We start from the raw sequence: 16,492 nt of genomic DNA, 5'->3' as shown, positions 1-16,492 counted from the left end.
TGCGCTGCATTCCTTAAGGCACTTCCCTCGTGGAGCAAACAGTCATATTCATCCCTAAGTCGTTTAAAATTGCAAAATTATACTATCTAACTAAAAAATAATAAAAAATAGTAAAAAATGTCTTCCATTTATGCGCTACTATTTTCAAACAACTTCGATTTTTGCGCTGCAACTCTTAAGGAATTTCCCCTCGGACTTCCCTCTTGGAGCAAACAGTAGTATTCGTATCTAAGTTATTAAGAATTGTGAAAATATGTTTCAACTGTGCAAAGCATATTTTTTATTTATACACTATGAATTCCTGCAAATAAACGTTGAAAAAACTAAATATATGGTCACTGATAGAATTCAGAATATTCATAATAACGGAAACCTGGTCGTCTGTGATAAAATTTTTGAACGGGTTAGCAATTTTAAGTATTTAGGATCGATTTTAAACCAAACTAATGAAATAAGAGAAGAGCTCAAGAGAAGAATTAATTTGGGGAATGCGTGCTTCTATTCGGTTAAGAAACTACTCGGTTCGCGGATATTGTCTAGGCGCTTAAAAATTAGAATATACAGAACGATTATTTTACCGGTAGTCCTTTATGGCAGCGAAGCGTGGTCACTTACATTACAAGACGAGAAAAGATTTAGGGCTTTCGAAAATAAAGTACTTCGAAAAATCATCGGGGCAAAACGCGATGAGGAAACGGGCGAATGGAGAAAATTACACAACGCAGAATTACATCAATTATATAATAGTCCGGATATTATTAATGTCATAAAATCGCGTCGATTAAGATGGGCAGGTCACGCGGCGCGTATGGATGAGAATCGAATTGCATATAAAGTACTAATTGGTAAACCGGATGGGAAAAGACCATTGGGTAGACCAAGACGTAGATGGGAAGAAAATATTAGAATGGACCTTAACGAAATGGGGTACGAGGGTCACAAATGGAGGGATCTGGCTCAGGGACGGGAACAGTGGCGGGATTTGGTATTTGCGGCAATGAGCTTTCGAGTTTCTAACGCCTAATAATAATAATAATAATAACACTATGAATTCCAAGCAATTGCTTTTCTATTAAAAAATCAGAGATGATAATGAAAAAGGGTTTTGAAGAAGTGCCCGATGAATACACCTAATCGAAAAAATTAATGAAAATATCCATTCTAATACACTTCATTTTTATTCATCAAGAAACGAATAAATACTTTTAATAATGTAATTGCTTGGAATACATAGCGCTTGTAATATAAATTGAAAATATACTTTGCACAGTTAAAGCATGTATTTTCACAATTTTTAATAACTGATACGAATATGACTGTTTGCTCCAAGAGGGAAGTCTCTTAAGAGTTTCAGCGCAAAAATCGAAATTGCTTGGAAATAGTAGCGCATTAAGGGGTTGAAAGCTTTCTTTGAAAAAAATCGGTTTTTTTCTTTCAGAGTGATTATCATCGGAACTATGAGAGATAGGAAAAAATGTTTTAAATAAAAATTGAATGGTTTCAATCCTGTTAATAGTATATTAAAAATGGAATAAAGACTAAAATGTAGATGTATCTAATTTCATAACACGACTCCACTTTTGTAAGCTGCACGGAGAAAAAAAGATTTGCTATGAACATGAAAGGAATTACAAAATGTATTTGCTGTTTATAGCAAACAAATTTGCATATTTAACAAATATTTTGCATTTGATGCAAATGATCTTTTGTAGCGAGTAAAAAAAATGCGCATTAATTTGTATTTGTTACTAATAGAATTGTTATTATGACAACGTATATATATTTGCCCACATTTTGTATTTCAATTTTACACTGATATGCATTCCTCACCTTTATGAAATGAACAGCAAGGTTCACGAAACGACATTATTCATGGCATTAGCAATGGATAATGACATGGTGATAACCCGCAAATCTTTTGGCATTTCTGAAGTAAAGACCTGTGAAAGACTTAAAAATATTATACTTCATTGTAAATATGTTTTATGTTTCATATATTGCAAATTCCGTTAATATATATGTAGTAATAAAATAAAAAGAAGGAAATTCCATTTTACTTTATTTTAATTAATTAATTAAATCTCATCTTAATCTTTATCTCCAAGTATTATACATCTTTTGCTTATTTAACAAATATATTTATTTTTATTGCAACTGCAACAAATCTTGATTGCTAGATTATCAAATATAAGTCGACAAATTTTATTTGTTACAACTGTAAATAATTTTACGAAATATATTTACAAATAGCATTTGCCATTACGGCAAAGGATTAGTGATTATAGCAAATTTTTTCTCTCCATACGGTTTACTTTTCAATTCAAGTTTATGCTAAACCGAACGAACATCTAATTTGGCGATTTAATATTTTAATATTACATTAATAGACGAGTATTTTATTACTGAAGACAAGGGCGGAATTTAATATTTTAATATAATTTATCTCTTGTATATAGATCATACAAGATTGATCTTGATAATTTAATAATATTTGATGAATATATTGTAATATATTTTGATATATCTTTGTAGTTTTCTAGAGCATCTAATTTTGACGTATTTTTTTCTTCAATGTATGTATTGGACATTCATTTTTTCATATGGGGGGACAGTCAGCTTAACGTTAAATCAGCTCTCCTTCTCCATTATCTAATTTTCCCCATATCTCATTTTCTGTCAAACGTTTTGAGCACTTAGTTTCAGATTTCAGCACCTAATTAGCACCTAACTTTAGGGGGAATATGTTGAAATTTATTTAGCACTGACGGGGACTAACTTAATAGGTATTATTTCAAAACTTTTTTTATGTTGAATTTGTTAATTTTATAAAAAAGATTTTTACAATTTTTTAAATCATAAAGTCTGATTCAAAATTCATATCACTTTCAAGTATTTTTATTTTTACATGTCACATTCAATATATATTTTACACATACGTATTCTGATTCTTCAAACATGTCTCGTATCTTGAGGAGCAGATAGGACAAATAAAATTCTGACATGAATTACGGTAGATCATACAAAGTAGGCCTCGTATAAATTTCGCGTGACCCTGAACGTCTTGGATATGGAATAATCGTATTTTTTGGTCGATTTTTTTTTCTTCCAGTGTGTTTGACCGAAGGGAGTGATACGGTACACCCTGTACATTATTTAAATGAAACGTCATTTTATCGCCATGCGATGTACCGGATGTCTGTACCGTTCGTTACTTCTCGCATTACGCCACGTCGAACACGCGGCGCGACACGGATCTTGCCTCCATTCTTTTCTTCCTGTTTTTATTTGTACTTATAATCTCACATTGGTGAAGTCTTCTTTTCACGCGCATTTCCGGACGCGCAACGGATTCTGCTGCTGACTCCTGGAGCGACAGGAGGGGGAGGGCTTGCGTGACTTTATTGCCGCGATAGAAGCGCGGCTAAATCGCTTGCAGGCTCACGCTGGAGCGTAAACGCTGCAGATTTTCTCTAATTAGTGCCAATATCCCGGAACGAGAATGCTAGCTATGCCGTTCTTACGATAATTTGGAGGCAGGAGCAATTAAATGCTTAGATGTATATTAGTCCTTTTTTTTTCGAATTAGATATTCCTGCTGGCAAAGAGATCGATTTTGTTAGTGTAGAATTTTCACGTGCATGTATTTTTATATTTTTCACTGTTCAATTAAAGCTGGAGCCCACAAACAATGGCATGCAAGCCAAATCCGACCGTGCCTGTTTTAGAAAAGAGAGAGAGAGGGGGGAGAGAAGGAGAGGGAGAGGGAGAGATTGATTGATCTTTATTAGCTTCAACAGCTACAATGTGTGATACAATCTAATATATGTTAATGTCTATTTATTAATTATTCAAACCGCCAGACTTAAACATCCCATATATCTACATTACACTATCCCTCTCCACTCCTCATATATGGCACTAGCACTTTCTTAAAATTAAAAAATTTTTTTTCCTTTCTTATTTCATTAGATAAATTGTTGTACATTTTAAACCCATCGTATAACAATATTCTCTGTTCCTCTCTAGTTTTACATCTTTTAATATGTATACTTCCCTCTGATCTTGCTTGTACTCCTTCCTCCCTTCTTACTTGCTCTATCTCATTTTTTAAATAACTCGGACAATCGCCATTTACTATTTTATGTATTAAAATACAAACATTGTATTGAATTCTTTCCTTAACTGGCATAAATTGCAACGCCTCAAGCATGTCTTCAATTCTTGTTCTGTAATATAATTCACTGTAATATAATTCTCATTTCTTTATTTTGTAATTTCTGTAAATACTGCACATTATAATTGTTTAAACTCAGTAATGTAGACGAATAATATAACGGAGCAATTATGCTTTGTATACAACACACCTCATGTATGGTGCCAAATTCATACTAATTCGACGAAATGCCCCCAATTTCGATCCTATCTTTTTCTCCAGATAATTAACATGTGCTACAAAATTTAAATTTCTATCTATAATGACACTTATGGAGGGAGGAGGGAGGGGAGAGAGAGAGAGAGAGAGAGAGAGAGAGAGAGAGAGAGAGAGATGTAATTAGATTGACTTTTGTTGATATTGTATATCCGCAAAAGTTAAAGTAGATTTGGTTGTATCGGGGACACGGCTCTCTTATGATTTCTTAAGGGATTTGAGAAGTTGGATCTGTAAGAGTGAAGCGTCGATTTAAAGAATTCTCAGGGATACAAGTAGCATGATTTTTAAGGCTCTGAAATTAAATACGATTATAAATACATATAGTACATGGACAGACTTATGGAGTCTATTTTCTGGGACTGAACTAATGTACACTTTTGGAACTTAAAGTGAGATATTTGATATTTGAAAGCGAGAAAAAGAGTTCTATATAGTGCAAGAACAGAAAATGGATCAATAATTGATGCGTTTACTGCAAAAATTTCTAACAGTTGAAATTCCTATTTTAAAGCATTAATAGTGTTATAAGTTAATAGCGCTTTAAAACAGCAATGCTATAATTATTATGTAGAGTGATTCTACATTGATAATTTCATAATAAAAAGATTACATGTGTAAAATTCAACAAAATGTCAAATAATCTGAAAAAATGGCACAAAAATTAATCCAATTTTATTAATTATCCAGAAATATGGATCACCCTTCAATAATCTTGATTGATCCTTCATCACCTTGAGTAATCTTCAAAACGTTTTAGTTTGTTATTCATTAAACAGTTATTAATAAAAGAAGTTTAAGAAATAATATTTTAATTCTGCTTATACGAGAGAAAATATAGGGAATCTTGTTCGATTTGAAAGGGCATACATGATGAACAAAAAATTTTTTCAAGGTCATATTTTTTGAGACTTTGAAGTCACCTCCACTTTTTGAAATGGAATTGTATGAATTTTTTACACAATATGATTCCTCTAATTTATTCTGCATATAAAAGTATTAAGGTAGTGATATAAAAAAACCAATAGTTTATGAGATCAAGAGACACTGGTAGTTTCGGCGCTAAGTCACGCGCAACGACACTGTGGCTACTTTATACTTTATACTTTATTCTAGCATATATTGACATAAATGTTCAATAACTCATAAAATATTAATTTTTTGATAATCGTACCTTAATATTTTCTAACAGAATAATGAGATGAATCAATTGGTGGGAAAAGAACACGTGGTTACTTTAAAAAAAAAAAAAGGATAATTTTTAAAATAAGCAATCTATTTAATAATAGATTTAGAAAGAAATTCTATAACTCTTCGCATTTAGAACTATAATAAATTTATTTTTTGAAATATGAAATGTCAATTTCACAGAAGTGAAACGTGTTAATTATATATTTATGATATTTTATTATTATAAATATGCATAATAAAAATTCTATTGTGATATAAAATTCGCTACACGTCGTAAGGTAAAATGTTATCGCTTACATGCTTATCGCTATAGACAGAATTTATCTAACAATAAGAATAGGACATTAATATCGAATGACTCTATAAATGTTAGATTATGTATTCTCAAAGAAAAAGATTGAAGCTAGAAGGATGGAGCTGCAGGTCGAATGAGACAATATACATCAATATTTTCAACGTCATCAAGTTCAGTTAAAGAACATATTTGCAGTTTTTTTAGACTGATGTCTACTCGCATCGTTACATGCTTGTTTATCATATATTTGGGCTCGCAAAAGTGCCTTTGTTCGGGTGCAGCTCCTAACTAATGTTTATCATTCTATATCTGACTGGATCCGCTTTCGAATTTCTTTATTACTACCGGTTATTTATTTATCTATTGTTTATTTTCTGTAACGGCACAAAGAATTGATAGCTTTAATATTTTTAATTTATAAAATTATTAAAATGTATTAATTATTAATAAGATAAAATTAGTCAATCTAGTGAAAATTGATTAAGTGATCTCATTTTAATGCTACGAGATCGAAAATATAGATATATTTTTAATTCTTGTGATCGTCGGCGAATTCTTGAATCGAGTCATCAATGTCCTCATGTTTTAACGTTGTCTGCTGTCGTTGCGGTTGAAAGTATTTCCGTTCGGGTTCGTGATGGGAAAATTTAAGAGCAAACCCATCCGATCATATTGACAAAGCGACTGCTTTCACTTATCCACATTTGTATTATAATTTGGAATTTTTGTGTTAGATGGAAATTATTTTTTACACATAAAAATTGCAATTGATATTTATAATAATAGAAGGCGAATTAAGAAAAATATGAAATATTTAAATATTTATGTATTATTATTTTTTTTTAATACCCAATCGCTTCAAACTCATAGTTTCTTCTACCTGCATAAAGTGATTGGAAGCAAAAAATAATTTTTTAGTTTTGAATTGATTTTACAGAATTTTTACTTATGAGGAGAGTAACTGAGCTTATTGAATTAAATAAACCATTTTCTTTTTTAATTGTCAAGCTATAAATTTCTAGAACATCACGGTCACGCTTGTCTCATAAAGACCGAAGAAAAGAATTTCTTTTACAAGTTCAAGGAACTTCTCCGTTATTCCTGAGTGTAAACTTTTTAAAGATGTTATGGGAATATTCTCTCTCTCTCTCTCTCTCTCTCTCTCTCTCTCTCTCTCTCTCTCTTTCTCTCTCTTTTATGCATGATCCTGCGTGTAATTATTTTGAGATCATCGACATCTCGATCTCCGAGAGTTTTGATTTCAGATTTTATATTGCAGTGCAAAATACACCGGTTCAATGACATGTTCCTTACTCGTTTACCGTTCTGTCATTTATAGTAAGTAGCTTCGCGACTGTAGCGGAATATTTTATGTACAAATTAACTTTCAACGCAATTGATGAATCAGGAACAGAAGACGAGTTAGATTAAGAATTGGTTAAATGTCGATTTAGGTCGCTAGATGAGGAGTTTATCTAGCGACCTAAATTTTGTACTTAGTTCAGCTTTCAGATACAGAGTAGCAAAGGTTGATATCCTCTCGAATAAGTGCTTCTCACTCGGCCGGTTAAATTAACGGTTAAAACCGCATGTGTAGCAAATGCTGATTTAACAGGTGAATTGATCTTAAGTTACCGGCGAAAGATTCTCGAGAATGTGCAAGACCGATTGCGAATGATAAAGCTGGATGAAAATGTATAATTTAATAAAATTGCGTGAATTTTGTTGTATGTATAAATTTGCCATTATCAAGTGTAAGTGTACAAATAGTACAATTAATACAAATATCGTTCTATATAAATGCAATTACCTAGATAAATAATTAGAAATAATTCAAAAAGATCTATATACTTTTTAAGGAAATATTCTTGGTATTAGTATCCTTCTTTAAGAATTTTTTAAGTAAAAATATAAAAGCTATATAAATATGTTGGAAACATGGTATGTTTATACTTTGATATTTAAATGTTCTTTACGAATTTTTTTAAATATTATAAAATATTTTTTGACAATTTTATTTGTAAATAGATATGGAAATGTCGAAAAATACCTCACTGTTTCCATGATTTAAAAGCTAGAAATTATTTGATTAAAAAGTAGAAATTATTTGAAACAAAAAATTTTAAATTCATAATTAATATATATATAAATATAATTCGTTCGACCTACAATCAAATTAAAAAATTGATTTTAGTAAAAATGGTAAAGTTAAAAAAAATTTATTTTTATCTTTCTAGTTTCTTCCTTACGAGGAAAATTAAAAAGTTGAAATTTTTTTATTTGATAGGCGAAATAGAAATATACGGTAAATATCTAAAAATTTTGATTCAATTGGATTAAAATTTAAAAAGTCATTATGGCAATAGTGATTTTATTTTTTTTGTATATACAGATTTGTAAATAATTGCCCAACAAATTTTTTATAATTAAAAAGATTAAAAAGCTTAAAATAATTAAAAAGAAACATTTAAATCAAGTTTTAGCTATATATAATATTAAAAAAAAATTTTTTCGTAATGAAGAATATAAAAATAATATTGAAAGCGCGATTATCTTATAGAAAAGGCATAACCTATTAAAGAAAATAAATGCAAAAAAACGAAGTTCAATGTTCAATAAAAGATTAATAACGGTACTCTATATCTAAATTCTAGGACTCTTTTATTTCGTGGAAAAGATTTTGTGAAATATACACAGAATCTATATCTATACGCAGTTTATTTTTTAACTGAAGTCACTGATTTATGAAAACTTATTTAGATTCCGACAAATCGTCCTTGCTGCATGTTTTGTTTCTCGATGACGTCGCGAAAGAGAAAAAGTGAGAGTGAAATGAGAAAGAATAATAAATAAAAAAACAGAGGGAGAGGGGGAGAGAGAGAGAGAGACGACGAACGCTTATATTAGGTTGAGTAAAGTCATCGCGTATTTTTTAGCTTAAAGTTGTATATACAATATCTTTGTCAATAATGAATAAAATTCAAATTTAAAAAAAGGGTTTTAAAGCTTGAAATCTCTACTTTTAAAAGCTTATCACATTTTTGAAGTTTATATGAGTTTGATAATTTTTACATACCAAAAACTACGAGCTGAAAAAGACGAAAAATTTTCTTCTCACTTTGTGGATTTGTAACGTGTCCAAAACAAATTTGAGAAAATTTTCGATTACCTATCGTGAAAGCTTGATACTTTCCCTACAAAATCGTTTTTTTTTAATATTCCTACGACTTTTGATTACTGAGTTATCGCGGATTAAATAAAAGAATTATTTTGACTTTAATTGCTCATAACTCCATTAAAAATTGTCGTATCGTATAATTTAAAAAAGAGATTTTTTTAAAGCTGAAACTTTACTCTATCAGGATATATTTATATTGTTGGTAAGAAAGTAATTGCGATTTTTATTGATAGATGTCTTTTAAAAAAACGCGATGACTTTTTACTTAACCTAATATATATTTCCGCTAATGTAGATTGATTTATATCGACACAACCTAATTTTTATCTTTTTGTAGACTATCGCCGAATTCCACAATTTACGATTAATTCTGAATCAAAATTTAACTTTTGTTCAACTTTTGAACTATTTGTTCAGACATTAATCAGGTCATTAAGTGATTAATGATATTATCAGACATATAATGAAATCACTTTTGCTCATAAAGAAATCAGTTCAGATACTATGTTTTGTATCTAGCTACAAATATAAATACTCAAATTTAATTGTCTCTCCTGTCTTTCGCAAAAGGCACATGAAGTGAAAATAGATTACGCGAGTAAATGCACTTCACATATCTTTTATCACCTTTTGCGATTACTTATTGTCTGTCCAGGGCAAATAAGGATTATAGCTATTGTCTATCTTTGCAATTGTTTTAAAACAATGTTATTATTTTATTTTATCCAAAAGTTCTTTTATTTACAAATGGCATGCAAGAAACTTTTTCAATGTCATTTCTCACTTATAACGTTACGATTCAATGTGGTCACGGCGTTTACTCAGGAAACTTAAATTTATTCTACAATAATGCGTATAGATATGTATCGAAAAATCTGTGTTTTTTGAGTTTATCTGGTCTCACTACCAATCCTTAAAATTTCATTTATGTACCTTGTAAATTTGTACAAAAATTCTTCTTAACATCTTGTCATATATATATCATAATCAATTTATGTTATTAAAAAAATGTGTTTATATTTAAAAGGAATCATTGAATTTTTTAAGTTCGTTTTAGCAGCTTTGATTATTAAAATGGTTTTATAAAGCAATATTTAATTATTATTATACATTTTATTATTATTAATATACATTTTAGACAGTTTTCAAGACAGCAAGACAGTATGCACTTACAACTGTGTGAAAGATAAAACTAATTAAAATCGATTAGTAGCAGATACAGAAACCATAACAACAGCAATATACATTGTATGTTATTTGATTAAATACATAAATTATTTTCTTACATAATTTTTATTTAGTTTTTAGTGCAGAGAATTTATGTTTTCAAGTAGAAAATTTGTATTTTTAAAGCAGAAAATATTTTAGCTGAATTTTTATTTCGTCAGCGTTACGATTTTTATGAACGAATTGATGCTTTTTTTTTAGTATTATAGCACAGATATATCCAATATTTTAATAAACAATAAATATGTATTAAATCTATAAATATGTATTAAATATGTATTAAATCTTTGCTTTACTTCATAAATGAATCGACAAAAGATATACTGAAAATAAAATAAGATTTAATGAAGTAATATTTAATTTTAATCGTTTATAACTTTTTAACGAATAACGAGCGATTTCTAAAACCTGTTGGAGGTCATTCAGAGTCATGACTTTGACAACATATGTTATTGAAGTTGCTGAGATCGGTTCTAATGTGCATAATTATTTGCAATTTTATTCTCACATCACGTATTCTTATTAGTTTTATTTACGATAGCAATCATCATTGTATTGAAAAATTAGTAATCATTGCTTGATAGAATTTTTTTTTAAATGAATGGTAATAATATAATAATAATATGTATATATATTTATTAATACATTAATATATGTATGTATGTTGCTATTGTTATAATTCATACATCTTTACTAGTTAGTTTTAATCAGTTTTATCTTTCATACAGTTGTAAGTACATACTGTCTTGCTTAAATACTCGTAACTGAAAGCTGTTTGAAATGTATATTTTATATTAATAATAATTTAAATAGATATATAATACATAAATTGATTATGATGTATGAATAGATTATGGAAAGTTTTCGCATAAATTTACAAAGTAACTCAATTTTAAAGATTAGTAGTGGGAATAATTAGAAAAATATGGATTTTTTTATACATATCTATACGCAGTATTTTTGTATGTATACATAAAAAAGTAGAGCAACTACAACTTTCGTTTGAGGATGTATAGATTACATCTGAAAAAAAAATCTAAAAATTTTATAGATTGTTCTATTATTAAAATAGAATATCTAAATATCTGTATAAAATTTGAACACAGTTCTCTTATTGATTTCAAAGTTATTAAATTTTTTCAGTTTTGATTCTTCTATAAAATCATGTTTTGCAGTACTTAATAAATTTGAAAAGAGGGAGTAACATTAAGAATCAAATAAAATTCTAAACATATACTGATAAAATAATAGTAAATATTCGTGCAAAAGTTTATTTGGATTTACTTATTCGTTCAAAAGTGATTGACCTAAAACTGCAGAAAAATATGATCATTTTGTTGCATAAAATCATTATAAGCCAAATTGTTTGTTGTTTTGATTTTTGCAGTTGGTTTCAGAGTATATTCATGTATTTTGACTGATTATTTGCTGACTTTTAGCTGATATTATATAACCAAAACATTCTTAAACTTTTTTCCGATATTTCTCACTGTTTGCAGTTATTCTGTCAAAAAAACATATTTACATTTTTTTCAATGTGATGATTTCATCTCCTTAAACCATAATATGAACAAAAAATAGTTCTTTGTTATGAGTGAACTACTCTACTTGCACACAATATTTCATGATGTTGTGAATTTCCCTTCTTTAAAAAAACGACTGATCCAGTAATGGATAAAAATTAAAAAATGTTTCATTTTTGTGAAAATCAGTCTTATTAAAGTACTCGGTTTATTAAAGTTAGCCGGCCAAATAATTTTTATAAAATGCTGTTTCCGCGACTTATATTGGGATCCTGATTAAAAATCTCAATTCAGATTATAACAAATAAAAATATTTAATATTAATCACATATTGCGGCCAATTCTATAATAGACCGAATATTGATCTTCATAAAAATAAATATAAGTTTCGTTCACTATACTGAGTCAGCATTTTTTCCCAAAGCACTGACTTTAGATTTATAATATCAGCCTTTGTTAAGAAGATTTAAGAAAAATCTCTGTAAAATATTTCTCATATAAATTGAAATATTTTTTAAGTATACGATTCGTCATATTAAATCTATGAAAGATTAAGATTTAGTAGTGGAAAGAATCTTAGATTATTTCTCATATTTTCACAGATTTAGTTAGAATCATAATAAACAAATTTTTAATGTATGCTCTTTAAATGAATCTTTTTTCTTAAACCTAAGCTCTTCGAGATATTTAGGAGTCCTTGTGTTTTCGTATTGAAAAGCAAAAGAATTTAGTACTTTATCTCAGCAAAAAAATATAGCAATCGAATATGTGTTGGAAAGGATAAGAATAATACAATACTTCAATGTGACATCTACCTGGATGCTGAAAAAAATTATTAAATATTTTGTAGGTCGTTGAAAATCCTCAAATATCTCCTCAGACACCAAAGCATGTCTCAGAAAAATTGCACAAATCTGTGTTTTAAATATATGTTTCGTCAGATTTTGAATTTTGAAAATCTAATTTCAAATTTGTTGCAACAAAACCCCCAGGATATGAAATGTTAAATTACCGTATTGATACAAATAAAAATTCATACTTCAAAGCGTAAAGGCTAATATTTTAATGAATTTTGACCTTTATATTAAATCTCTTTAATCAATTCTAGCTTTAACTCAAAATTTTTTTATGATTAATGTCTCATCATAACATTATTTGCACATAATTCTTGGCTTAATTATTGGTACATAATTCAATTCTAAAATTCTGGTCGCGAGACCAAAAACGGGTGAAAAAACTTTTGCTGTAACTCCTAAAAAAGTGAAAATTTCTTAAAAAGAATTTTGGAATAGATGGTGCACGTTAACGTTATAATAGCGTAAGAATGCAGCGTAAAATTGCGATCGCGCGCTGTGAAATCGGAAGAAAAACCAGAGTAAAATGATGCGAAATCGCCGCATGACAGGTGCGAGCAGAATGCAGAGAAGCGGGGCTTGGCGGACGCTTACCCGGCAAATAACAGCAAATGTTTCGTTCAGAGTTGCGGGGAGCCAGACGTCGTGCGTTCGCTAGTAATAGCGTTAGGATGAGACTCGAAGAATCAATACGCGCACTGGCGAATTTCTCAATCGACGCGCAACATAAAGGCCACCCTCCCATACTTCAATATGCCTCGTACTCTCTTCCGTAGACTTATGTTATATACATGGAAAGAACCGTTTTGCTAAAGTATGTATAAAAATTAGATCAGGTGCAAATCTGAAAATAATTATGTTGAATCAATTCAAGGTAATTGCTAGAATGTTAAAACTTTTACGGGATCTTTTTACCGGTAATTATTTAGTAGCATAAAGAAACCAGCCCCAATTTTTATCGTTACAAATTTAAAGTGTAGAATACTTAATATTAAATGATGTGTTTAAGTTATTGCATAGATCGCGAAAACAGTCACTTCATCTTGTAAGGTAAATATCTTGTTGAATACTCACTTACTTATGCAATTTATTTTTTAAGAAACAGAATAATTTATCGAATGTTTTTACATAAACAAAGGAGTTTTGATAGGAAAATAAACTGGTCAATTTTTTTCAATTACAATAATGATTACTTAATGAATACAAAAAAAACCTATTGAATATTTCTGCTCAATCTTTGAGAATAATACTTATGTATTTTCCTTTTATTCTCCTTTATCATTGATAAATAATGATGGAAATTGTTATCAAATTTTTTTCTTTTCCTCAATTAAGTGATTTCTCTACTCTGAGTTCTGTTAAGAATAAACGGTTCATCAATCTTTTTAACAATACAATTTTTACATTTAATGCTTATTGCAATTGAGTGATAATTTCTCACTACCATCCAATACAGAATGAGTAATTGCATCGAGTTTATCAAAAATATTGAGAAGTGCAAAAAAATTGAATACTGGAGCACTATAAATTAAATGTAAAGAAAATTGGGCGTCAGGTCACATCATTTTAAAAAATGGGGTGCTAACTTCTTATCGAAAATCGAGATCGAATAGTTCTGAGTAGCCCAATATCTTCATTTTGTGAATACCTAGAGTATTCCTGATGCAGGAATAAAAAAAATTTTTCAAAAATAAAAAATTTTTCAAAAATCAGATTTAGTAATTCAAGATGTAAAGAGTAGAGCTTTGAAGAAATTTTAGAATTGATTTATCATTTTATCTTAGGTATGTCGATGGCATAGCGATGTCATCATTTAATCAACAAATTACTCGATATTTTTAATTCTTTTTATTCTAGAAGTTTACTTTAGAAGTTGATGAAGATAAACTAATTTACTAATAGAAATTCTACGGACCATGCTCATTAACACGCTCTTTTTTTTTGTGAGAAAGGGCGTGTTAATGAGCACGGTTCATAAAACTTTTTTATTATCACATTCTGAATTTCACGAGGATAACTTGAAATTATTAACTGTAACACTTTTTAAGAGAATGACTATCTCACTATATTTGTATTGGACACGATTAATTCATGTTTAAAATCTCTATTCAAGTAAGAATTTTCAAACACATGGAAATACAGGAGAGGAAGAAAAAACATGGTTTACAATTCCTCTCTTTTTCTAAGAAATTTAGAAATACTATAAAAGAGATCTTAATGTAAAACCTGCCTTTTTAAGTTTCAATAAACTTGACGGAATTATTATATAAAGTATAGAAAGATGTTATTCCTAAAAATTCTAAAAAGAACGTAGTATATGAGATCTCATGTAAAGAGTCCAATGCTTCTTATGTTGAACCAACGAAGAGGCAGCTTAAAACAAGGATTTCAGAACAATAAAATTACATATAAATAAAAAAACAGTCAACTCCATCATGATAGAATATAAATTACAATTTAACCCCTTGAATTTAACTGGGAGAATATAGTTTTTTGATAGTGAAAGATATATTTAAGTAAGAGACGAATTTCTGAAATGTTAAAAGCTCGGGATTAAATTAGAAATCTGATACTGAATTTCTATTTTACATCAACATGTTAAATAAGTTTTGAAATGTTAAGACGAATTAATTATATCGACTGTGTATCTCATACGTAATAGATTATCGACATTATTTATTATTTTTATGTTTTTTATTATTTGACATGTCGCCAAGCATGTTGCTTATTGACTCTGTTTATTTTTTTATTGTTAATAGCTTTCTAATAATTAACGAGCGATTAGAATCTTTTGAAGGCTATTCATCAGGCTCATGACAATATATCAAGGTGGAAGTGATTGGGCCGATTTTTCTTTTACATTAAATAATTACCATTTAAAGTAATGAGGTTCATATAAAGAAGCAAGTGCGTTGTTCTTCAACTGAGGCAAATAATTTCCATAAATTCTTGTAATCGGCATCTTTTTTTATTGGGGAGGTGATCAAGAGTACGGTCAAGATGATACTTTGAAGCTTTTTTTGATTAGTCACTTCGTAAAATTCTTTCTTCTAATTGACCAATTAAATATGTTTCAAAGCATTCGTAGTAGAGGTTTTAATTGCGCCCCACCATGACACAACGACGCATTTGGAACTGTTTTTGATTACATTCGAATTATTAATTAATCGAAATAATCATGACATGCTCATATGATGCTTGGAATAAAGACTGCTATTTAATTGACATACGTATTTATTTCAGATTTGAGAAACTACTTGGGATACATTTCAATAGCGACAGTAACTGAATTACGGCAATACGATGCAGAGCAACGGTTCGGAGAATGTAGGATCTGAGAATGGAGTCGACAAGTCAGGATGGACGGTGTGTACCGATTAATCGAAATTAACTTAATGTAAACTGTAGCTTGCCGAGGCTACGAAGACATCTTCATCAATCGAAGATTGAATTACCGCTATTTAATCTACAGTTATCTTTCTCATCTCTTTTGCATAAAATTACCTCACAGATATTTAATTGCAATTTAATTACGAATAATTGATAAAAAAAGTGCACAAGAACGAAGATAATTATTTTCTGTACTTTTTAGGCATTAAAAAATGATCCCCGACGAAATTATTTTACATTTTTACTAAATTGTTTTATTACATTACCATTTTTGGGAAAATTTGTAGTTAAAATTGTAAAAAAGTTGGCATATTATACTATTTGACGAGAAAAAAACCACAAGAACGCGATTGATTATTTCCTGTAGCATCAACAAGATACTATTAAAGACGATCAGTTTTATAG

General features: G+C 29.2%; 1 protein-coding gene across 3 annotated transcripts in view; it reads left to right on the top strand.

Moving 5' to 3' along the window:
- Positions 1 to 16,492, top strand: part of LOC108756941 (protein singed) — a 30,547-nt gene that overhangs the window by 4,452 nt on the left and 9,603 nt on the right. For all 3 annotated transcript variants that reach the window (XM_018501146.1, XM_018501145.1, XM_018501147.1), the window contains exon 2: positions 15,941 to 16,063. In XM_018501146.1, coding sequence (XP_018356648.1) covers positions 16,001 to 16,063 — 63 coding nt within the window. In that variant the 5' untranslated portion in view covers positions 15,941 to 16,000. The remainder of the gene's footprint in view (positions 1 to 15,940; positions 16,064 to 16,492) is intronic.

The sequence above is a fragment of the Trachymyrmex septentrionalis genome, unplaced genomic scaffold (genome assembly GCF_001594115.1).
Source record: "Trachymyrmex septentrionalis isolate Tsep2-gDNA-1 unplaced genomic scaffold, Tsep1.0 scaffold13, whole genome shotgun sequence".
In the NCBI taxonomy this organism is placed as follows: Eukaryota; Metazoa; Arthropoda; class Insecta; order Hymenoptera; family Formicidae; genus Trachymyrmex; species Trachymyrmex septentrionalis.
This window is presented reverse-complemented; position numbering and strand designations above follow the sequence as displayed.